The 23117-nt window shown below is 39.6% G+C and overlaps 1 protein-coding gene across 2 annotated transcripts in view; it reads left to right on the plus strand.

The window, feature by feature from the left end:
- STOX2 (storkhead box 2) overlaps window positions 1–23117 on the plus strand; it is a 149263-nt gene that overhangs the window by 113006 nt on the left and 13140 nt on the right. For both annotated transcript variants that reach the window (XM_067297956.1, XM_013942145.2), the window contains exon 2: window positions 17696–17848. In XM_067297956.1, coding sequence (XP_067154057.1) covers window positions 17696–17848 — 153 coding nt within the window. The remainder of the gene's footprint in view (window positions 1–17695; window positions 17849–23117) is intronic.

The raw sequence follows: 23117 nt of genomic DNA on the forward strand, positions 1-23117 counted from the left end.
ATTAATGTATTTTACAAAACTTTTAAATAGGGTATTTACTGGGGAGTAAACCAGTTATTGTTGAAAAAATAAACTACTAGACGTGTAATGAAATTACTCCTACAAGTATTTTTTTCTCCTAACAGTAATAAAGATTCCTGTGACTGCAAGTACCTTCTCCAGGGAGGATCTTTTAAGTAATCAGTGTTTCTTGTGCTTTAAACAAGTATTTAAAGCACTGTAACTTATAATGCCTTTTCAGTCTTTCTTAGGAACACAGACTCCTGATTTAGAATCATCTTCACAAATTCTTGCTCTAACAATACAAGGTGTAAGGGCAAGATGTTTTCAGACTTCCTGTTCCTTTTTTTATTTTTTTGGTCACCTTCTGGTACTTATTGTCAGGTCTGAATGCCTGTGACTAAACTAGCCAGGAGACAGTTTGAGGAAAGTGGTCTGACTGCTGTCAGCACTTGCAAAATCAAAAGACTGAGGAGTCAAAAAGTATGAAAGTAGTTTCAGGATTGATATCCTTTGTAACAGTTCAAGAGACAGCCACCAGGTCACTGAGTTAATAGAGAGCTGTCAGAGAAAGCAATATCTTATTTTTACAGTATTGAAAAAGGGGAATGTTTCAGACAAAGACAATTTACCAACCCATTTATTTTCCATGGTTTCCTAATTCCTGTTACTTGAAATAAAACCCATCTTCCTGACAGACCAGCTTCTTATTTTCCCTAATCCTGCGGTAAAGTGATAATCCTTTATTTGTGACCTCACAGTCTGTTGCTATGGAAAAAGTTGTGATATCACAAAGCCAGTACCGTGACTTCACTGTCTGTGGAAACAATAGTTGAAGGAGATAGTCCACTTTCTGCCGGGAGGAGAATTTATGTCCTTTTGGTTTTCCATGTCTGGTATTCTGCAAGCACTTTCTAAGATGCAGTATCTGGTAAACAGGCTTGCATAATAGCTGTGTAGGTGATGACTGATATAATCAGAGCGTGTGTGAGGGGAAAGTTTGTGATGATTACATTTAAGGCTGCTCCTGGCCTTGAAAGAAGTTATGTTATCAGGAAGAAAATGTCACTGGGAAATTATGCAAGGCTTTCTCATCCTCACTCCCCAAAGGTTTGATGAGGAGAACACACTGAATAGCAGAATCATTTTATTTAAGTCCAGGAATTTCTTACTCTCTATTCCCCTTCTCTTTTTTGATCATCTTCAGAATAACATTTTGTCAAAACAAAAGCTTTTCTTGGAAACAGTAATCACACCCAAACTTCCACTGGAAGAAGTTTCTCTAAGACACAGGCACAGGAACATAAATCACATGTTCAAAGTTTTATCTTACAAGGTACACTCCTGGGTTATTGTTTATAAATTCAAGTAGGAAGGGAGATGCATAAATTTAGGCATTGTGTTTAAGGCCTTCCAGTATTCCCAAGTAACTTAAGTACATGGATTCTATTGACATTCAAGTCTGAACTTTTATGCAAGATTCCAGAAATTAGTGCCTAAAATCAGGCTCCTAAGTAACTGATTTGCAGAAGTACTAAGAATACAGCAGCACTCAATGGAGATAAAGGGTAGTGCAAATGTACATCAGTTTTGAAAATCAAGCTGTGACTATTAGAAGCGACATATGGCAATAGGAACTAAACTTGGCTCTTTTAATATTTCTGCCTTTGATCTTAACAGGAAGTTTTTAGAGAAACAGAATTTTCTTGTAACTTTAAATGTCAATGGTTGCGTATTCTTAAAAGATTAAGTTGTCAGAACCCAAGACAAAATATTGGTAAATGAAAACAGTAATTCCTTTGTTTTAACATTGCCATTTTGAGCACTACTATTCATTATTCTTTTTTTTAATTTTTACTCTTTTTTGTGTGTGATATGAAAGCTTGTTCACACAAAGAAATCTATCAGGATTATACCTGTACAACAACCCCAGGTATAGCTTTTGCAAGTTGTATAAGCTAAATCAGGAAAAAACGCTCTTATTTGAGAATAAAGGTGGTTTTACATAGGTATAGTTTCACAATGATAATTCTGGCAGTAAATTTTTCTGTGTAGACCAAAGCCTTGAAGTGAGTTTCTGTCATATCCCTGTAGTTATAGAGGTTCCCCAAACTGTGTTCAGAGAGGATACCAAACTACATGCTGCATAACAAAATGGATCTGCAGTGCAATACCTGCGTTAAATGTAGCACCGCAATTAAAATAAATTACCGCAATTTAAAGAAAAAAAATACAGTCCTAATGCAGAGGCTTTGAAGACCACCACGCATGGCCCATGGGATGCACTTTGGGAAGCCATGCCTTTTCAGGTTCTTTTGAATTATACCTTCTTTCTATGAAACTACATGTGCATACCTGTTTTGAAGAGCTTCTGCTAAAGCAGCAGTACATTTCTAAAGACGACATTGTTGATGACATATTTAACTGCTTTCACATGTTTCAGTTCAAACTGTCCAAACCATTTGCTTGCTCTCTCAGTGGATACTGCATGCTTATTAGCATGCACACTACTAATTAATTCTCTACTTTCTTTTGTCCTTGAACTCCCATCCTTCCACTAGCTTTGATCCTGTATTACAAAAGCTTAGAAGCAACCCATTGCAGAACACGCTAAATGTTTCTTTTTAGATATCTTGCCTGTCCCAAACACTGGGAGAGCTCATTCAAAGTCACTGAAGGATGTGGGTTCCCTCGGCCAGGGCCAGGCACTCTAGCTAGCGCCTGGGCTGCAGGGGATGCTCCCTCCTGTGTGTCACTGGCACTCCGGCTTAGGCTTTGGGCTGCAGTGCAAGATGCATTTGTTCTCTCAGGCTTTTATTTGAGACTTTGAACTGCGGCTTTCATTGAATCTTTTATGTGGCATGGGCTGAAGGTCGGCCTAGGAAACAAAACAGAGGCAAGCACCCTGTAGCTGCAGAGCGCGTGTGGATTGGCCTTCAGAAAACAACTGTCCTTTTGTTCACTCCTTACTTCGCTCTCACACTCAGCCCTTCCAACTTTGCTTACTCCAGCAAGCCTGTAGATCCTTGGATTTTCCCAGCCTTCTTACAGCTGGAGGTACTAAATTTATTTCTTATTATTTGGTTATTATTCCTGCTTCCTTTTTGCCCTGCTAAACATTTGGATTCTTTTAACAAGCCTTCTTTCATCATTAACATCACATATGCTGGATTGCCTGCTTTAGAAAAGAAACAAAAATCATCTCTTTCCTAGCAGTTTTGGCCTAGTTAACCTTTCCTACATTTTTTCCTCTGTTATGTTGATTTTTTCTCTCTAATCTGCTGCTGCTTGTATTTTAACCCTTACAGACTGGGTTCTTAAGACTAAACTTTTTAGCTACCAAACAGGCAGAAAAAACAGCAGAGGTTTTAAAAATGCCCTTAAGGCTATTTTCATCCCAAGTAGAAGTTTCCAAAGGCTGATCTGGGTGGCAGTTCCAGCCTGCCAGAGGGGGTGGCCAGGTGAGGAGAGGGGCATGCACCATCCCCTGGGCCATGTGTCATGCAGTGTTTACTGATGTTCAGAAATGCTTTTGAAGCACAGAGCCTTGTCAAGCTTGGCTGTGACACAGACACTTTTTACCCTTCTAAATAGGAGTCACATGCCCTTGGGCACATAAGGCCTGGGTGAGTTAAAATATTGCCTGTGGGTATAGCTCATTGAAATAATATGGCAGTAACTGTAAGCCCTTTTTTCTTATGGTCCAGAATAAGGAATGACAGGAATACTTTTTTTGTTGGTTTAATGTATGTTAAGAAAATGCTGTGGCATAAAATGTACTTACTCAGAGCTTGGATTTATACATCTCTTATGCTTTGATCTCAAAATCTTGTTATGTGTGATTTTTCTCCCAATACTCAGTTGGTATTTGCCAAACTTATGGTTTAAGAAATCACCCCAAATCTCTCCTTTTCCTAGTTGTTTCATTTAGTTCAGCATAAGTTGATATCATTGTCAGTATCTCAGGAATCTACTCCCTGTCCTAAGTTAGGTCTTTCCAAACTGAACAAGAGGGCAAAGACACAACTATTTTTATGCACTCTCATCTTTCAGAGAACTGGGTCATAGCAACATTAGGGGAGCACAAGGACTCTTCCAAGCTAGTGTTTTATAAATGCAATATTGCTCGATGAAAATCCAAGGGAAAGGTCTTGTCAAGCCCAGTTTAGAATGTAGAAAAGAAAAAGGAAGAAAGGCCAGTTCTTGTCACTGGAAAGGGTTAACTGTAGTCTGTGCAGCAAGGGTCAATACCAATCATTTGATTTTTAATAGTTACATTAGAAGATGGAATGGATTATGAAGTGGTAACCCTATCCGTCAGGTCACAGTTGTTTAGGTTCATTAAGACTGCCAAGAAGGACTTCAGAAAGCCCTAGCAACAGCTGAGGAAAACAGCTGAGTAATTTTGCAAAATAGTGATGTCAGAAACATAGTGTAAGTCAATGCAATGAACATGGAAAAAATCATCCTCAAATATATTAGGTTCAATGTTTTTTTAGGACTATGATCTGCACATCACTGGGGTTGGAATGGTGAGCATGTTACAATGAGTGTGTGGTGGTAATCAAAACTGTAAACATATTACTGTGTAAATTAGGAGATATGTAAGAAGTCATGTATGTCTACGAAATTGATAATTTCATTATTGTTTTGAATACCATGTCCAGTTTTATAGCTCATGTACAGGGAGATTTTCAAATTCTTGAAATTTAGTTTTAAAAAGAGAAGAGCAGAAGAAAAGGATGTGTTACTGTTACAGTAATAATAAAATGCCAGTTGAAGGTTTTGGTTTACTGTTTCCCATAATAAAATGAATGCCCAGTAAAATTAAGAAGTAAAAAACATATGAAATGGGCAAGAAGAAATGCCTTTAATCTAGACAGCAGTTAAACTGTGGAAACTCCTGGTTCCAGGTGCTGTCAGTTACTCTGGGGAGCAGTTTTTGACTGCTACATTTGCTTATAGTTCTGCTACTTGGATGAAACACAAAAGTGTGCCAGTCCTTGAGGATCTCAAAAAAGGAACTGTTCTCTGTTTAGAACAAGGACATTTCCTTTTAAGAAGCAGTATTCACCACTGGCCCTGTGTGCTGTTTTCTAGTTCTTCCTCTAAGATGCTTGACCGGCATCAGGGAGCCAGAAGATGAGGTGAGCTGTTGAGCTGTCCTGCCGTGGCATTGGCTGTGTTCCCACCCTCGCTGCTGATCCCCCACGTGGGGGAAATCCAAGGAAGGAATTTGAATGTGTTGTGAGACACTCTGGGAAGCAGAGGCCACTGCATCCCTTAGGTAGTACATAGGGGCAGAATATCCTGGCATAGCTGCTTTGTGTGTTAGGGTGCCAGGTATGTTGATTTCCTAAGCCTTAAAGTATCTCTTGCGTTTTCTTCTTGAATCTATTTCAGCCATAATGAAAACTGTGCTTTCCACCACAGGGAAAAAGAATGACCCAATAAACTCTCAACTGCTAAGTCTTTGGAGTGTCTAACCTTTTCTTTTTAAAACCACTTTGGCACTATTTTAATTGACTCCATGCCTGGCCTTTTCATCAGTTCTCTCCTAGCCAGGAAAAACTGGGCTGTTAAAGGCTGCCGCAGTACCTTGGGACTTGCGCTCAGTTTTGCAGATTCTTATTTTAAACTGAAGTTATCCACCAGTCATCACTGCTTGTTTGAAAAGCTGTAACCACTGCAATATCGTCTTTGAGATGAAAGTTCTTCCATGGTTACAGCAATCAGTATAATTGAGAGCGGGCACACTGTGTCACTGGGTCATGTCGCTGATCACTCCAGGTCACTTTTCACCTTTCAGGAATTTTAGCTGCTGACTGTCTTGCTTGTACGTTTGCTGCAATATCCCCAGCCATGCTGAAAATGTGCTCTGGCTAAACTGCAGAGGAAATAGCTTGGATAGTGAAGAGCACATGGCTAAGATAGGCTGTTTATGTTTCGACAGCCATGTTTCATGCTTTCAAGAGTGTTTGCGAAGGTCTTTTATAAAATTTCCACCCCAAAAGAAAACGTTCAGATATGTCATTGCTTTTTTCTTTTGTTTCTCATGTGCTCACTGTGTCTCTTGCCTAATCTTCTCTAGTGTCTGATTTTTTTAATGCTTCCATCTTTCCTTTTTTTTTTCTTTTTGAGGTTAGTGACACTGTTGTTTCAACATTAGTTTAATTAACTTAACAGTAACAGGTTTCTATGCAAAAATCTCCCCTCACTCCCCAGTTGTGGCTACAGAATCTGTTAGAGAATTCTTCTATGTGATTTAAAATATCTCATGCTTTCCAGTGAGCTACAGTTTAAAGAAGCCTGTGTTATCCTATCTGAAAAGATAATTGTTTCAGCTGCTGGGGGTTTTTTTGTTTGGGTATTTTGTGGGTTGTTTTATTTTTGCTGTTAAGACTAGTGGGTTCAATCAAATGCTATTTTCTGAGCTGTTGTGTTACCAAGTGTGGCACTGGGTTTTCTTTTTGTCCTGTGTTAGGTAAGATTTAAAATATTGCTTGTTTTTCATTTTAGTTTCTGTGACTCTTTTCAGTGTGTGGTAAATTGGAGATGCTTAAAAAACAGATATCAAATTAGAAGAGTCGGATGGTCAAAGATGCAGAATCATATTCACAAAGTAAACTGTTAAATTATAATGGGCAAGGTTGTGTTCTTGGGAGTCAAACCCAGGTCTTTTTTATTCAAATTCATCAGTTGCAAACAACAGGTAAAAGATATTGGAAATGTATTATTCAATTGTAGGATGACTGTGAGTTACCAATGTAGCACAACTGTGAAAAAGGCAATTTTCATTCTTATTATATATAAGACAAGGTATTTCCAATAAAAGTATAGAAATTTAAATTTCCTTGTACCTGTCACAGGTGAGACATTACCTAGAGCACTAGAATGTGGAGCAAAATTCTAGTTGATCCTTTTTTAAGAAAAAAATCATAAGTTAGCATAAATGTAGAAAAGTCCTCTAGAAAGGTGAATGGAACAGGAGAGAGAAACTTGGAACACTAAAAGAATGTGCTGCTTTCAAGCTGGCAAAATGAGATCTGAAGGAGGTACGTTCTCTGCAAATACATCAGGGTGTAAGCAGCAGGAGGGAAAAAGGAGTATTTAAACTCCTGGACAACATTAGCGCAAAAACAGGTGGGCATTACTTTTGGGGATATTGCTGCATTTAATACTTTGATCAAGTTCTCTCTCGTGTTTTCTTAAGTGAGTTCTTAAGCAACAAAGAGATTTGTTTAGGTAAGCCGAGCGGAGTTTATTAGCCTACTGCCAGTAAGTTGTCATTAGTGGAGCACTAATATTTCAAAATTTTTAGTATGAAGAGAGTTCCTAAAGAACTATGAGCATGAGTTTGTGTCTTTCTGATGTTTGTTATTCTGGTTTCTTCTGGGCCACAGTGCTCATGGGTTGTGTTCCCAGGTTAGTGTTCGGGTGCTTCCTTCTTTACTGGGTTGGTTCCTGTAGAAGTAAACATAGTGGTAGATGACTTGTGAGGAAAAGCCATAGTCTTTTCAGCTACAGACTCCACATGCTGAGTGCTGATGGCTGATTTTAGCCTCCAAAATTTAGGATCCGCTGGAACTGATGCAGACTAGACTGAATTATCTCATTCCTTCTTGGCATCCTTTGGCGGTCATTTTTAACCTTTTTTTTCCTCTTCTCTGCACCCATTCTAGCATGTTCCTTTTTTCCTCTGTGTTTCCTTCTGGTGATGGTGGCGGGGCCGTGGCGAAGGACGGGGAATCCCAGGGCCATGGCCCGGGAGGACTCTGGGGCGTAGGCAGGCGACTGCAGAGTTCAGCAGAGAAGACTTTGTTAGACTCCAGCACCACGTCGGGGGGAGCCAGAGCAGGGGCTCGCTACCTTGTCCACTTCTTCAGCCTACAACAGAGATTGGTGTCAGGCTGCACTGTATTGCCTACGACTGTATTCAGGTACACGGACACACACCGAGTTACGCAGAGAGAAACACATGGCATGTTCACGCCATGTACTGTCAGTAAGGCAGCTCTTGCTTCAGTATTAACTTCTGTCTTCTGGGAGGGGAAGGGGAGATGAAGGTTGGAGGAGCTGAGCAGCTGCTTTGATTTGGAGGTGCAGGCAATATTTTGGCTAGGCCTTCCTTCTCTCCAGGCACACTGCACTAACATCCTTGTTGATGGCAGGGCTGGTTTATCCATCAACTTCATTGCTTCTAAACTTTCTCATTTAGAGTTTCTGATCCTGTTCTTTCTTTGCCCTTCTATTTTCCCTCGTGCTTGCAGTATCTGGCACTTCTTTCTTTTGTTAGTACTGATTAAAGGGCTGTGTAATAGTTCTGCTCTGAAATGATGAATTTGAATAAATGCATGCTACAACACATGTGCACACTCAGTACATTCTAGGTATATTTAAGGCTTCATGCCTACAAGAGGAATTCTCTGATTCAGAGAGCTTGGAGTTGTGTTTGTCTGTTTAGAGTAAGCAAGCTGGTCCCAAATAAATAATCCAGATTCAAATGCTACAGAAATTTGTTAGAGAAGGGCATTCGGGTCCTGGTTTTAGCTTTTTCTTTCTTCTGTCTGTATTTTAACTTTGGTTAAAATGGCATACTGTTGTGAGAATTTGTGCATGTGTGTGAAAACATTACAGCATGCACGAGCCCAGCTATTTGGCTTCGCGTGAATGTTGTCTGGTGCAAAGAGAAGGCAGATTGGAGTGCTTGTTGGTTTTTTGTTGCAACAGGTGCCTGCTGTACTTCTCTTTTAAGCCCGCAGAAGTTTTTCTTCTTGGAATCAGTTCCATTGCTCTAAAGTAGGTGTGGGTTTAGCAGACAAACAATCATAGTTTCCGCAGGAGGATCCTGGGGGCCCTAAACATTTCAAATGCCAAGCTGGATTCATTAGAAGCTTTGCAGCTGATCCTACAGCCCTTGGGTAGGCAAAACTCTGCTGAAGTTGAAGGAAGTTTTCCTGGAATGAGGCCTTTTGGGGAATGCAGAGGTTGATGACTCTGTGCATAGAGCAAAACCCCAACTTTAATGCTAAGGTCTTGGCTGCTGTATGACTACAGGTGTAGCGAAGCACTCAGTTTACCTTACAATTGTAAATTAACCTGGTTACAGCATGGCTTTGCTGTGTTGGCATAGACCAGGAAACAAAAGTGTTCTGTTAGTTGTGTAATCCAGGTATTTGTCCTCTTGAAGCACTTGCGTAGACCTGTGGTTGGCTCGGTTTGACTCTTTCAGTGCTGCGGTAGTTGTAAGGCCAAATCTGAAAGCATAGTGCGATGACTACCTTCTATTCAACCCAGTGTTAAAAGTCCTAAACATCTGGTGTGTTCACTTAGGTAAGAACCTAAGATAAATGTGTATTCTACAGCGTAGATGAATCCTGATATATGATGTTACAGGATTTTATGGATCTGTATGCCTAGTATACTTCAAAATATTTCAGAGTGCTTAGAATAGCCATTAAGTAAAACTCTGCATCAGCACTTTTTTGTTTATCCCTCCCTTTCTGACTATCAGTCTTCTCTTTTTGACAGATCATGACTAGAAATAAATTTTTTGCAGTAAATGCAATTCTAAATGTTTCTTTCTCTTAAAATTACCAAACAACTAAAAATGTGTCTCCAAAACACAGCCTTCTCCTTATGTCTCTTGTCACACACTATCCCTATCTTTTATTCTGTGTTTTTCTGATGCTTTAACTTACCATATACTCCCCAAGCAAACAAAAATCTAGCATTGAGAGTGAGATCTTGACACAGTGACCTCATTCTGAACATTACCTTCCTTGTCAGCAGCAGCAGAAGCTGAAGCAGCTCCTCTGGCTCTCAGCACTTGGAACAGTTTGACATTTTCTGCCTGGCATGGTTTCAGGGCTCACTTTGTTGTGGGCCCAAATAGAGAATGAGATGATGAAAAATGAGCTTGCAAGAACTTGTCCACTGCTTTTAATTTTTTGATAAACAGTTTGCAGCAGCACATCTTTGATCCAGCGTACAGTGGAGCTGTCTGTTATGTGCAGGTCTGCAGCATTCTTTGGGATTGACAAAGGAGAGTAAATCTTTTTTTCTTTATCAATAGAGTAAAAACTGGTAAGTGTTGCGCTAAATAGTGAATAATTTAAGAAATTGTTGCTTTGTGACAGTGTGTTTGTGTGTGTGTGTGTGCGCGCGCACACATGTGTGCATTTGCTTTTGTGTGTATGGGGGGGTGGTGTATTAAATCAAGAAGACAGGTTAGGGGTACATTTTTTCTCTTGACTAGAGGTTGAAGCTTTAACTTATCTTTGCTAATGCATGTAAATAGCTTTCTTGTCCACTTAATGAGGAGACTGGCTTGTTATCCGGTACAATGCAGCTGGACACTGTTCCAGTAGCAGAGGCACTCCGTTTCAAAGACAAAGAAGCCAGCGCAGACGTACAGAGAAACCTGGAACGTTGCACTGTAGATTTTCTCAGAGCGATGACTCATTTCAGTTCACAAAGGATTCTGGGCAGGGTAGTGAGAAGTCAGGTTGGCTGAGCCATTCCTATGACTTCACTTTGCAGAGAACCAGGCAGAAGAGGAGTGACACTGCAGAATCCTGAGGCATTGCAGTGGAGAGGTGCTTTGCTAAGACTGTGAGTGCCTTCGAAATATGGGGTGGTATTAGAATGTGCTTCCAGCTGTTCTGTGAAAATAGGGCAGAAGAAGAGAGATGTTTTCAAAACACTGTGTGGGAGTTATATTTGTAGTGCCCTTTAGATTCTCTGCCTCCACCTTCCCTGTCATTTCTTAACCATTTATTTCTCTTGCTTGTGTGAGATTTAAGTGCCTTACAGAGGATCTGCATAGGTGTTGCTTTATCTTTTATTTTCTGGAAGCCCCTATTTCCTGCTTTAAGAGGAGGGCATTCAGCATATTATCGCCTAAAAGCATGCTTTGTTTTTCTTCTTTCAGGTCCTATGGCACTGATCTCTGCTGCAGCCAGCCAGCTTCCACAGTGATATAAAGCCCCAATATGCACGCTGTTGTTACCTCACAGCTACTCTGGATACTGTACTGGAGCATGGAACCAGACCATAGGGGTTCAGGTAAGTCCCCCTTTTTTAACATATTGTGTGCCAGGAATGTAAACATTGACATTTATTAAAAGATACATTTGAAAAATATTTTTTGAGGAAAAACATTTTAAAGCACACAATATATTAAAAAAACACAATCCTACCCTCCCATCTCCCAGGATAAGAAACACCATCGAAATCTCCCTGACTGAGTCCTCTCTGGGAAAGTTCCGTGCTCCAGCAGAAACTTCTTATGATCATAGTCTTAACTCGTGCTGGGATATCACTTTGGATCAGGAGGCAGCTGGCCACAGGACATGAACAAAGAGAAGGAAATAAAAATCACAGGAAATACACAGGATGAATGCATGTAAGACAAACCTGGTGACTGTGGGCAATTTAGCACCTGTTTCCAAAAGTTACAGGCACTTGGTGCGTGGTACCTGGAGATCCTGTTTTTAGCTGGATCCAAATGATTAAAAAGATCAATTTACATGGCTGAAGTAAAATTAAGCACTGACAAAGGTCTGGAGCTTTTTTCAGAGGCAAGTCATATGGCTGGTCATTATTACGATTGCTGTGTTTTCTTCAGGCTGGTTAGAATTGGAGTGGTCGTATTGCCAGGTTGCAGCCTTCCAGTGTTCGTGGCCTGTATCTGCAGGGGAAGGTATGTTTTTGTTGTGCATGCATTTCAGAGGTGCAGAAAGAGCTTGTCGGTAAGGCAGTGTGTGTTACTGCACTTCTCAAACCTTTGCGGTCTGTACTATCGCTCTGCAAAACAGATCAGAGGTATAGGGATTGTTGTTTTACTTTATAATGAAAGGGATCCTTATCGTAAGCTGCTCTTAAACATGAATAAATGGCCAAATCTTTAATGCGTTTTGTTCTTGACATTAGCAGTCTTCTGATGCATATAATAGTCCAGTAAACAGAACTCGCAGCTTTGATCATAAAATATGCCAGGAAACTTTTAAAGGGAGTATTTAGCTGTGGCTGAAAGTTGTGCTTCGCTGGAACTATGCAAGCCACACACTTTCTCATTTTCTTTATTTCAGATTTGGCCAGTAAAACATGTTCTTTTCTCTATTAGTATGCTAATGTAGAGCCAAGGTATTTCAGAGTGATCTGGGCAATACCACAGAAATCTGCATATTCTTCCTGTTCTCTCCTGCAAATGAAAACATTGTCTGACTTAAAATGGCAATTATGTATCATTGTTGTGAGTTCACTTTTGAAAGATTTTATTTGCTACATCAATGTAAGTGTTCTGTGATTATGGTGATTCAGTTGTGTTGGGGGTTGGGGAAAAGGGGGCAAGGTGCAACTTGGGCCAGACATTTAACTTCTTCAACATCTGCCTATTCTTTAAGTAAATCTGAAAATATGCCTTTACTGGAAGAGGTTTTTCATTTATCTTTTCTTGAAAAAAAGAATATATTCTATGTTGAAGAGCCCCTTTTTGCCCCTTACCGGTAATTTTGGTTTTGTTAGCTATCTTTTGTTTGAAGAGGAGCTTTCTTCATTACACAAAACAAGCTGCTTGTAGTTCTTCCCACAGTGAAATCATAGTTTTGTGTTGAACATAACAGGCTGTTGGCATGAAAATGTATGTAGGGGATTTCTGTTGCAACCATCACTGTAATCATGAGGTGCCATGAAGTTACTGTAGTATGGTTTGATGTTTCCTGATTAATAACATAGCTTTGTAAGCAGCAAAACTAGTGAAGCCTGATTTTCCTTTAACTAGTATTTTTGACTGGATTCTCTCATGTCTACTAGGACATGGCAATGCCCTAACCTCCCTGCTGTTGGAGCATGCATAGCAAACACTTGTTGTTGTAGACTCTCTATTGTCTAGTGAGACACAACCTCTCTGATCTCTTCCCTCAGTAGAGGGATTAACAGATCTGCTTTCTTCTGTCCAGATGCCTGTTTTCACAAAGCTTGCAACAACTTTGAGATCTCTACCCTCCCTCAGATTAAGTGAGGAGGTTCAAAAGTTAATCAAGGATGAGGAAAGAAAAGACAGAAGCATATACAAAGACTGTGTTTGCACAAGCCTCATTTCCTTCAGAAAGCAGGCTAAAAATCATGTTTAAAGTTTGCCTTGATTTATAGGAGACAAAAGGTTAAAAAGGTGTTGAGTGGCAGGATGGAGAAGAGAAGAGAAGCTGGGTTTTGGCTTCATGTATTTAACAGGATGCAGAGCATAATCAGAGGGTCTCTTCCCACCATGTTCAGGGAAATAACATGTAAAAATTCTAATGAAGTGTGGCTGTGCATTGAAACACTGAGAGGCTGTGAAAGTAGTGTAATTCCTTAATTTTCCTTCTCAATAGCTGTACTGAATTGGTTCCATTTATAAGTCAAAAGGTGATTTTTTTCAAACAGTCGTCTCGCAAACTTCATGAGACAGGAAGTTTGACTTCCAGGTCGCTTCTTTCCAACAGCAGAATCATTAACAAGAAATCGGTCATCGGTATGTAGTTGGTAGTTTGATTGCTGACACATGATGCAGAACCTATTTTTTTTCCAGGATGGTACTGATGTGGTACCCAGACTTTCAGAGAATAGAAATACTGAACATACTGGCATAGGACGTGGTCTTGCTGGTATGAGTTGAGGACATGTGAATTTTCACTCCCAACTCTGTTACTGACTCTCTTGCTTTCTCATCTATATGTTAAGGATAGTGATGGTTACCCAGTTTTCCTAAGTGCTTTGAAATCCACTGAAAAAATGTGCTATGTAAGAGATAAGCATTTGTTTTATTTGTTACCTAATCTTTCGTTTAAGTAATAATTCCCCCTCAAGGTAGCACTATAAATCACCATGGCAAAAATGAGGAAAGATCCCATTCATTGCTTATGTGCTTAGACTTTTTTGAAAATTAAATACCATTTAAAAAAAGTATAGAAAACTTTAAGAAAAAATCTCTGAAAAAAAGTCTAGAAAGACACTGCAGAAACAGAATTGAAATATATATATATTATATGGTATTTAAACAAAACATACAGTCAACTGGTGAAAACTGCTTTCTGAACTCCAGTTTTCATTTAATTGGGAACACAAACATATGAAAGTCAAGGATAGCAATTTGATTTCAAAAGAAAGCTGCTTGAAACAAACATCAGTCAGAGCTAACAGGAGCCATATGCTGGATCTTTTATGTCAGTGATGTGGTCTTCCAGAAAAAAGAAAATTAGGAAAAGCTTATTGGATTTTTTAAAATAGATCTTTCCTAAAGAAGTTGTATTAAACCTTCTGTTCAAAAGGCTAAACAGTATTTATGCACATAATTGATGTTAATATATTAAATTGTAAACACAAGATATTTTATGTTGTTGTGCATCAAAGAAGTTTGTTCACTTAACTATAACCACAGAGTACTTGTAATTTCCCAGAGCCCAGGGACATTTGAGATAAAACTTGGCAAATTAGAGCCTCCCTAAGTGGGGGGGTTTTGGCTTTCTAGCACAAGGTCTACTGAAAGTTTTACAGATGTGCTAGCCTTTTTAAACTAGACTCACCAGTTATCTCTGGCTGGCAACTGCAGATCTAGCTAGCTCTGGAGTTAATTCTGGCAACAACAAAGGTGAAACAAGAATTGCCTTGTCGTAATGAAGGAGGTTGAAAATTTTTCAGTGGAAAAGAATAAGCCTTGGCTGGTGATTGTCCCGTATAAAACAGAAAGGAAGGCTCTCGCATAAACCAGCATGTATTGTCCGTTGGTTTTTGCATTTAAAGCCTTTTTAATTACAATTTTATATACAATTGTAGTCTTATTTATAATTAATTAAATGGTTGTTAAGTTCCCAAACATTTGCAAGCAGGATGTATGTTGTCCTGGCATACTGTAACTCTAGCATGCTTTGCTAGAGCTTGTGTTAACATTGAGTATCAGTTACTTAATGTTATGTTTTATATTGGTGAGTTGTGTGAAGTGCAAATACTAGTTCAGTTGAAAATCTTGTCTTGTTTTTGTTGACAAGAACCCAATTGGCAGTGGCCAAATGTGGAGGCTGGATGTTTTCTGCCCACTAGCCTAGAAAAGCAATTCAATACTGGGAGGCCTGCCTTGAAAAGAAAAATTGTGCAAAGTACAAGGTTACTAAAATCCAGCAAAACTCCCTTATTTCTTTAGGCTGTTTAAGTTAACATGTGACAGCCACGGGAGTGATCCCCGAAGCCGGTTTGTGCGGGCTCCTTGCAGTCAGAGGAGAGGGAAGGGCTGCTCCGGGCGAGCAGGGTGACTGGTTTGCGTCCCTGCACAGGGTGTCCCCTCGGGGCTCCCGGGTGGCTGCGGAGCAAACCTGCAGAGGTGAGCTGCGCTTGCTGGGCTGCGTGCCTAACCCTCTGCCAGGCCCTTTCCCTCCTCAGGAAGCCGATTGCTGTGTCAAGGCCCATGCTGGGCTTCCTGAAGATCCTTCTGGTTAACTGTGAAATGAGTCATTCTGGATGAGGAGGAGGGAAAGGGGAAGGGAAAGGGAAAAGAAAAGGAAAAGGGAAGGGAAAGGAAAGGAAAAGGGAAAGGAAAGGAAAAGGAAAAGGGAAGGGAAAGGAAAGGAAAAGGAAAAGGGAAGGAAAGGGAAAGGGAAGGGAAAGGAAAAGGGAAGGGAAAGGGAAGGGAAAGGGAAAGGAAAGGAAACAATACAATAAAATGTATTCCTCTCTACAATAAAATGTTTTTTTTTGTGGTTACTGCTGATCAAGGATGGTGAACTTACCTGTCTTGCTGATTATAGAGATTTTACCCTCCCAATGCCTGTGAACATATTTAGTCTGACAACAGGTACAACTACTTGTAAGCAGTAATAACTGTTATGTTCGTTCTGCATTTTCGAGTGATGCGGGATGCTGGACAAACAGCGTTAGCTCCTGTGTCACGGGAAAGTTACCATGTTTCCTTGTGAGCTGTCTTCCATCTTCGGGATTGCCATCGCTTGTCTCTAAAGCACACGTGGCAGCAACTTTCCAGTTCAGCGTGTATAAATGCAGAATGTCCAGAAAAGATGGTACTTCAAGGCCCTCGTTCTGTGTCAGTGGTGAGGCAGGAGTGAGGAGGCTCTGAGGGTGCTCAGCCGAAGCTGGTGAAACGCCGCGGTGGCAGAGCAGCATCGAGCTGCGCAGGCCTGAGTAAGCAGGAGCAGTCAGGAGAAGCACAGCACAAATGCGTAGTTTAGATCGTTGTAGTGTCTTGGGTAATGTGCATCACTGCTGCACAGCAGATTGTGCAGCTGGTCTGTTGAAAAATATTGCTCATAAGTCTTAACTGAAACAGTTGCACAATTTGGGTTTTGGGGTTTTTTTTTCTTTGTTTTTTGTTTTTAAGATTGGTGGGAGTACCAAAGTGCTGAGTATAATGCAAGATTAAATGCATTTTGACACTCACTTTCTGAGATTGCAGTTCCTGTTTAGTAGACATAATGAGAACATAGAATTAATAGGGCCGATATTAATCCTCTAAACTGTGGAGAAAAGTTTGAGTTTGAACTTACTTTCAGTGATTCGATTCCTGATTTGATTGCAAAGTATGCTCAGTGGCAGCAGGAATATGGTGGTGTTCTTGAGATTTCAAAACCACTTGGATAAAACTTAATCCCTGGCTATTGTCTGACCTGTGGCCAGAAGACAGTTTGGAGCCTGACACCCCTTGTTCTGGCTGTTACTGTTCTTACGGTGGCAAAGTCTCTCAGCCTGCTGCTTCCCTGTACTGGAGATCATTGGGGAGCTGTTCCCACTGCAAGCGGAAGTACAGAACAGAATCTAAAAGCATTTCTGCATTTATATGAAATATGTAAATATGCACATATATATGTGTATGTGTCCAGTTGTGCTATTTTTACCAAATTATCATTTCTTCTATAGCTTCCGTTTTAAAGATCTTTCACTGTTTTTTAAAGTATGAGTTGATGAAGTATTTTTAAAGGCAACATGAGAAAAAATTATTTGGGTAAAGTTGCAACAAAATTAATTTTGAGGGCATTCCCAAACCATTAAACCTCCTCTTAAAAAAAAAAAAAAAAAAAAAAGTCAGTGCAAAGACATTAAATATGTAGCTCCAGGAGAGACCTATTCAGGATATCAGTATGTGTTTGATGCTTTTGTGCCTCTAAAGAGTTTGTGTTGCTCTTTATCAGCTGAGTGAGAATGTGATTCATTAATGCTTTAACATATTTTGTCTGTGGGGGTTTTTTTGTTTGTTTGTTTTTGGTTTTTTTTACTATTAAGAAATAATCTCTCAGTTGGAAATGGTTAGGTGATCCATACTGCTAGCCTTTGAAAGGGCAGTGAAATGTCTGTCCAGAAAAACGTATATAACCCTTCTGTTTGTAGAGTTACCTCATGGGACGTTCAAGCACGAGGTTTTGCAGCCATAAATGCCAATTTGGAGGCATTTTTGCAAATCTATCTACAGTACCCTTTGAGAAATCATGTCTGTGTTGTAATATATTTTTGGTTTTCTAGAGCTCACCACATCTTTCTGAGTTCTGAAATTAGATGCCAGATGATTCTCATTGTAAGAGTTTTATTCCAAGCGCATGATAACAAGTACATAGCTCTGTGCATCATCTCCTGATTATATCTCTGCATAGTTGTTCTGTGAGCAGTGTTTTTAAACAAAATGCTTCATTGCATCTCTGTTGTCTCTCTACAGGTGATGTATCACCAATCAGCATGTCTCCCATCAGTCAGTCACAGTTTATTCCACTTGGGGAAATCCTTTGCCTGGCCATCTCGACAATGAACTCTGCCCGAAAACAAGTCACGCAAGAAGCGCTAATGGAGCACCTAACAACTTGCTTCCCAGGTAACTGTATGTTAACTGTATGTTAATAGATCATGGATGAGATGGGCTCATCCACTCCCAAACCAAGAGCTTGCTCATCTTTTTGGCTCCTTTAAAAGAGGAAACTTTGGTATTTGGTAGTCAGTTTTTCTTCACAGTTCTGGATGGGAATATCGATTAATCCTGAGATGCTACCCAAAAGTAAAAAGAGGCCTTAAGGTTCTAGTTTTATAACCTTTTCTCTGTTTTCTATTCTTTTACATAGAGCAAATCAAGTTCTCTTTGATAGGGCTATTTGCATGAGATATGTTTTGCAGGGTCAATTCCTAACATCATGTAAATATTAAAAAATGTCTTGAGGTACTAAACCACAAACCATATTGTTTTTTTTTCAAATGAATATCAGAACAAGCTTGCCTGTGATATTTCTCACAAAATACCTTCTTTAGCACCATAGTCAAAAGTACTGAATATCTTTAGTACTTATGGAGAAGAAAGCATGTGTCATAGCCAGAGCAGACTTATTCCAAGCTGATTTTAAGCTAACTAGTAAGAGCTCTGTTGACTTCAGTCACTTCAGATGTCATCATTCACTCTCCATAGAGATGATCTCATGGAGGTCTCTGTGTAGAGCATTCTGTCTTGGAGAGCAGGTTTCCCACACGCTTTGTCTTCCTCCAAACCATGTAGATGGACTGTCAGAACTGGCGTGGTGAGATGTAAATAATAAAGAATCTAATGATAGTGATGTGTCTGTTTCAGGGGGGCTTTTATTTAAACTGAATGGAGGTTGTTAGCCTGGTTTCCAAAGGCTTTCAGAGCCTTCTTGGACACAGTTCTGGCTTTTTATTTTTATTTCTGCCCATTACTTGAAATTCTTTAAATCTTTTTTTTTTTTTTGAACTTGACAACTCTCTCCATGAATAAAAGGTTTGGAGAGCCAGAGATGCACTTGCCATGTTTACAAATACTGATCTTCTGTTCAGAAGATTTTCTTGCTGGCATTTGCTAATATTTAGTGAATGGTAAAATGGAAATGTCTTGGATTAAAGATACTGTAACTTCAAAAAAAGGAAACTTGTATTAAGAATATACTCATGAATATGCTGCTTCCCTACTGGCAGTCTGTATCTGGAGTTAGTGAATCATGCCAAATAGATCTTGTAGAGGCAACTGTAAATAGTGTAAAAGTGTGGTGTAAAAGCATTGGGCAGAGGCTTACTGCTCGGAAGAGCCCAACTTTGCCACTTGTGCTTCATGTGATCCTGGGCAATGTGTTCAACCAATCTGTGCCTCAGTTTACACTTCTGTAAGCTAGTTAAGAAACTTCTCTCATCTACCTCCTGCTACAGCTGTAAAAAACAGTTCATTACAAATTCTTCAGTGGGAAAACTAATGGTGCATGTGCCTCATCTAGGCAGCCTAATTGTAGCTGTGTTTTGATGTCTTGAACTTTTTTGCTGTAAATTTCAGAGCATGAGGTTCTTAAAGCCTTGAAGGGTACCTGGCTTTTGCTATAACTGGTACTAAGTTCTGAGATCTTAAAATATAATTCTGAATCCTGAGCTATGTTTGAAGTAAACAATTCTGTCTGACGTCTGATAATGACATTTCAGAAAAAAAATTACTGCAAGCATATTTTGTGAAGACTGACTTTCTGTCCCAATTTGTGGCTTTGTTTATGCGTTCTTTTTCAGTACACTTTGCATATTTTAAAAATAGTTATACATGTTGTAAGGGGTAGGATGTAAAGAAAGCAAAGTTCACAATTGTAGTTCCAGTTTATTCCATTTTGGTAATTTTCTCCCAGTTATGTTTTCTATATTGCTATGCACTAGAAGGGTTCCACAGATTGCAAATATTTTTCCAATGATGTTATCAGTGTATTTAATAAAAAGATTGTTGCATGCTGGAAATGATAATTTACTGGTAGCATCCGTTGGGTGTCCTGGGAACGTGGTTACCAGTTGGCTTGGTGTTTTGTGCTGTTCCTGCTGGACAGAAACATACATCAAAAAAAATTCAACAGGCTGGATTATTTTGTAAACTGTGCTCGCATGAAGCCTGAGGCAAGTTAGCACACGGTCTCTTGCTGCCTTTTTTTTCCCTCTAGATATGAACATGTGTATTTCTCAAATCTGAAATGAAGAAAAGGAGAGCCTTGTGTTTCCTACTTCACCTCCCCAAATGTACAGAAATTTTTTAAAATCCATCCTTTGTTGTCTGATTTTTTTTCCCTCTCTAGAGGAATGCCTTTCTCTCCCAGTCGTAATGTAGTTAATGTAGTGAACGTGCATGTTTGCTCAGTGTGACTGTGACTTTTATTCACAGATCCTGTATCTTTCCGGTAAATAGAACCTCTCCTTGTGCTGAGTGATATTTCCACTTGTCTATCCAGACTCTCATATAAATCAGCTTGTGGCTTTTTGAGCCCTTGTGTTCACTGTGGCTACTTGCAAATATCTCATATCCTCCCATATGTTGATAGTTTGTTTTCCCTATTTACGTTCTGATGCTCTGAGAGAGGAGAGCGTTGCCAATGTAGACATATTTGTCATTGTCAAATAACCTCTCTGTACCCTCACCCTGTAGCAACACTTCCCTGTCTGTGGCGTTTGTGCTTTAATGAACAGATGCTTCACCGAGTTTCATGGCGCGTATAAATTTCCTAAGACCCCCAGATACCATTTTCAAACTGCCTAAGAATAATAAACCTCTTTGCTCAGTGCAGGATCTTACACTTGCAGTCTAGCCCTGCAGTTTGCTGAGCCATTGTGCAGGCATAAATCTGGGCCACGGCGCTCTCTGCGCTAAGGTGTGCTAATTATTTATAACATCCCGTAGCAACCACTCCACAGCCTTAACTAGCGTTTCAGGAGCCAATCAGAATGCTTCTTTTATCCCTGTTAAGCCTTCGCATCAGCTCAGGAGAAAATCATTTTAACAGATTTAGCACCATTTAAATACTACTTCAGATTTATTTTTCATAGATTTATTTTATTGAAAAAGTTTGTGATGATAAAGCACACTTGTTTGTGCCTTTGTGGTTTGTCATTTTTTTAAAAAAAAATCAAGAGAGTTCTGCTGTACATGCTTCCATTATTCTAACTTAAAATTAAACCATAAGATGTTTTTACAGCCCTAAATGATATTTATTGACCATGGTTTAAGTCCCATACACTAAATATAAATCTTTGGAATCCAGTATAACAGCTATGGATGTAACCTCTTTTCCTGTGTTTGGCAGCCAGACCCTCTTATCAGTATGAATCTGGCTGAAGAAAACATTAAACCTTAGTTTATGCTGGTTTTAGTAAAACTTTTTTTTTCCAAAATTATTTAAGATAGTTAATCAAATTTTTTTAACGTGTTGAAAATTTCAGTGTAGAAAATGTTCTCTGTATTGAAATATGTCACTTTGGAAGTGAGCAAACAGTTTTCTAAAAGCCAGCAAATTCCTGTGACTTCCACCTCAAAAATATTCATATGTGTTCACTGTGTCAGATGTGTATGTAGCACTTGAGATGTGTCTTGCATTAACTAAGTTCACCGTAGGTCAGTGTTCTTTGTGAGCAGCAAACAAGACAATCTTCTGTCTAGAAGCTCAGTGGATGGCATGGTAGACTCTCTTGAGATGCAGAAAATGTACATGTCTGATGATTCAGTGTCCAGACAGTTTCTGCTTTTGAATTATTAAAGCACTACATAATCTTAAATAACACCACTGCTGTCGTGCAGTATTTTAAACGATAGAGTCTCTAAACTACTTTTCTTTCCTCTTGCTCCTATTTGCTGGGGGACAGGAGAACATAAAGTGATGTCTGAGCGCAGTGGGGCAGGTTTCATACAGATGTGATGTGGGCAGGTTGCTGGGAAGAGAGAAATCTTGAGAAAGCCAGGAAATGTTGTTTCTTTCCCTGATTTTGCCACTGAGTTGCTATCAGCTTTGGCAAGTCGCTTGCCCTCTGTCTCTCATTGTTACTTCCAATACAATAGGGGTACTAAATCTTGTTCATTGACTGTTTTAAATGCTTTGTTTTCCATGAAGTGTCAATTACAGATTGTATCTATTCACATGAGCGAAGAATCAGATTGCTAAGATCATATGGGAGAGTTCCAGATGTAACTGAGAAAAGGGCTTGACTTAAAAACAACCCCTGTAAACCTAAGCCTGGTACAGATGGTTCTGTTACAATAAGCGTAGGGAGACTGTGCAGGCATGAAAGTCCTGGTATTGTTTTTATCCTCAGCAAGCTGTTGTTGCATCTTGCTAACCTGCAGTTTCCTGTATGCTACAGACAGTCACTACTGGCTAGTCACAGTCAAACAGGCAAATCTTCCAACCTGGACTTCCCAGCTTGGGATAATAGAACTGTTTACAGGAACAAGAAGCCACCTTGGCCTTTTCCTTCTCTGGCTCATGAAATGTGAAAAGGCGTGAAGCTGTCACATGGTTAATGGACACAGGAAAAAAAATGAACCACCTTTCACTCATTGTAGGCCTCTGAGCCTGGTCTGTTCCCCTTAAAGCCAGGAGAGTTTTTGCCGGTGGCTCCAATTGAAACAGAGCTGGCCCCAGTTTGCTCCCATTTTACAGTTTCTCATTAGTATATTTACTTTCTTAATTTTGGACTGCATTGAAATTGCCATGTGAAGAACACAGTTTGACCTGCTTCTGCCTTAGGTATTTGTCTACAGTAGAGCTTTCCTGCATTGTTTGTTTTGTTTTTTTGTTTGTTTTGGTTTGTTTTTTTTAACCTTTTTACAGGTTGTAGAAGTATTAGTGAAAGTCCATGCAGAAGAGTATTTATTTTACTTTTCAATCAACCTGTCACAATCTGACATGGAAATCCCACCAGCCTTGCAGCTAAACAGAGTGCAAAATATCCTTGTATTCTTCAGCTGTGTGAATATGAATTTCCTCCTGGGAGGATCTCTCTTTCCAGTGTTTGTAAGGGAGGTTTGGGCTTCCAAGTTTTTGGGTATGTAATGGAATTCCACAACCAGGTGGAATAAATCAGGGCCCTCCTGTGCTATGTTTGTATCACCCGTTATTACGTGTACTGGTGTAGAATCCCAACCATCGTCCCCCTGCTTTGAATTTGAAACCAAGAACCAACAACAGAATTGGAGCCTTGGGGTAGCTGGTCCAGAGGGAAGATGAAAGTAGTAGCAAAAGGAAATTGTTGGGTAGGATAAATGGGACAGAAGAGTGGAAATAAATGCAGAAAGAAAAGGAAAGTTCTGAAATGTGAAACATAAATTTACTTGTCAGCAGAATAAATTTACT

This window comes from Apteryx mantelli, chromosome 5 (genome assembly GCF_036417845.1).
Source record: "Apteryx mantelli isolate bAptMan1 chromosome 5, bAptMan1.hap1, whole genome shotgun sequence".
Lineage (NCBI taxonomy): Eukaryota > Metazoa > Chordata > Aves > Apterygiformes > Apterygidae > Apteryx > Apteryx mantelli.